The 1809-nt window shown below is 43.3% G+C and overlaps 1 protein-coding gene across 1 annotated transcript; it reads right to left on the reverse strand.

Annotated features, from left to right (window-relative positions):
* Window positions 1–1087: 1087 nt before the first annotated feature.
* LOC138908129 (KNR4/SMI1 homolog) lies at window positions 1088–1522 on the reverse strand. The gene has a single exon (XM_070198771.1). It carries the CDS (start codon window positions 1520–1522, stop codon window positions 1088–1090), a length of 435 nt encoding a protein of 144 aa, XP_070054872.1.
* Between the last annotated feature and the right edge of the window lie 287 nt (window positions 1523–1809).

Below are 1809 nucleotides of genomic sequence, written 5' to 3' on the forward strand. Positions count from 1 at the left end.
GCCTAAGGGATAATCTTATTTCGAGTTTGAGAAATCACTCACTCGACTACTAAGCCTAAGGGCTAATATTATTTAAAGTTGGAGCAATCACTCACTCGGCTACTAAGCCTAAGGGCTAATCTTATTTCGAGTTCGAGCAATCACTCACTCGACTACTAAGTCTAAGGGCCAATCTTATTTAGAGTTCGAGCAATCACTCACTCGACTATTAAAAGCCTACGGGTTACATTACTTCGAGTTCAAGCAATCACTCACTCGACTACTAAGCCTAAGGGCTAATCTTATTTTGAGTTTGAGCAATCACTCACTCGACTACTAAGACTAAGGGATAATCTTATTTCGAGTTCGAGAAATCACTCACTCGACTATTAACAGCCTAAGGGCTACATTACTTCGAGTTCGAGCAATCACTCACTCGACTACTAAACCTAAGGGATAATTTTATTCTAAGTTCAAGTAATCACTCACTCGATTATTAAAAGCCTATGGGCTATATTACTTCGAGTTCGAGCAATCACTCACTCGACTACTAAGCCTAAGGGCTAATCTTATTTTGAGTTCGAGTAATCACTCACTCGACTACTAAGCCTAAGGGCTAATCTTATTTCGAGTTCGAGCAATCACTTACTCGACTATTAAAAGCCTATGGGCTACATTACTTTGAGTTCGAGCACTCACTCACTCGACTATTAAAAGCCTACGGGCTACATTACTTTGAGTTCGAGCAATCACTCACTCGACTATTAAAAGCCTACTAGCTACACTACTTTGAGATCGAGCAAACACTCGCCCGACCTTAAGGCCTAAGGGATACCTTATAAAGCCTAAGGGCTACATTACTTCAAGTTCAAACAAACTCTCACTCAGTTATAAAGGTCACAAGGTCTGACTTCGATCAAATTGCCTAAAGACCTCGAACTTATGAAAACTTTCATAAGGCATGAATGAAACAAAATCTTCACAAGGCAGAGAATAAAATAGAGACAAGTCGGGAAAGGAAAAGATCTTTATATATATATATATATATACACACACACACACAACGTCCGATCAGGACCCTACACAAAAAATCAAAATGGAAAAAACCCTAAGTTTCCTGTTTATTTCCGGGGGCAGTCTCTTCTCCATCGGGCTCCTCCCCGCTCTCAGACACACTCTTGCTCCCATCATCATCATCATCATCATCATCAGAAGCCAAGGATCCGGCAACGACTTCAACCTCTTTAGTCTTTTGTATCTCTTCGATAAGATCAAAACCTCGGGCGTGGATCTCCTCGAGGGTTTCCCTCCGAGATTGGCATTTGGCGAGTTCAGCAACCCAATATGCTCGAGTTTGAGTGGTCTCAGCTGCCTTTTTTGCTTGTACTTTAGCGGCTTCAGCATCGGCTCGATAGACGGCCACGAATGATTCCGCCTCGGCCTTTGCGGTTTCGGCTTCAGATTTGGCCTTGGCAAGTTCGGAAGCCAACCGAGTCTCGAGCTCCTCTATTTTTCTTGCTTGAACCGGGCTCTTCTCCTTCATGCCTTGAAGTTGACTTTCGGCCGATGATGAGCAGTCTTTTTTTCTGCGGCGAGGAGGTCAATGCCTTTTTTCCATGCCAAGGTCTCCCCCTTATCGTATCGACCTCCTCACGAAGTAACCCGATCACATCAAGCTTCTACTGTAGCTTTGAGATCGAAATATTAGCCATCGTTCCCGAATCAAGCCCATGATTTTTTAAGATTATCATTACCTGCTCGGTCAGGTCGGTCTGATCTTGGTATGCCTTAGCCAACTCGGCTCGAAGATCTTTGATCTCTTCCTCTTTC

The sequence above is a fragment of the Nicotiana tomentosiformis genome, chromosome 3 (genome assembly GCF_000390325.3).
Source record: "Nicotiana tomentosiformis chromosome 3, ASM39032v3, whole genome shotgun sequence".
Classification (NCBI taxonomy): Eukaryota; Viridiplantae; Streptophyta; class Magnoliopsida; order Solanales; family Solanaceae; genus Nicotiana; species Nicotiana tomentosiformis.

Bases quoted from the DNA above. Each gene is read 5' to 3' on its own strand.
- LOC138908129 (XM_070198771.1), bottom strand. From the start codon at position 1,522: ATGAAGGAGAAGAGCCCGGTTCAAGCAAGAAAAATAGAGGAGCTCGAG.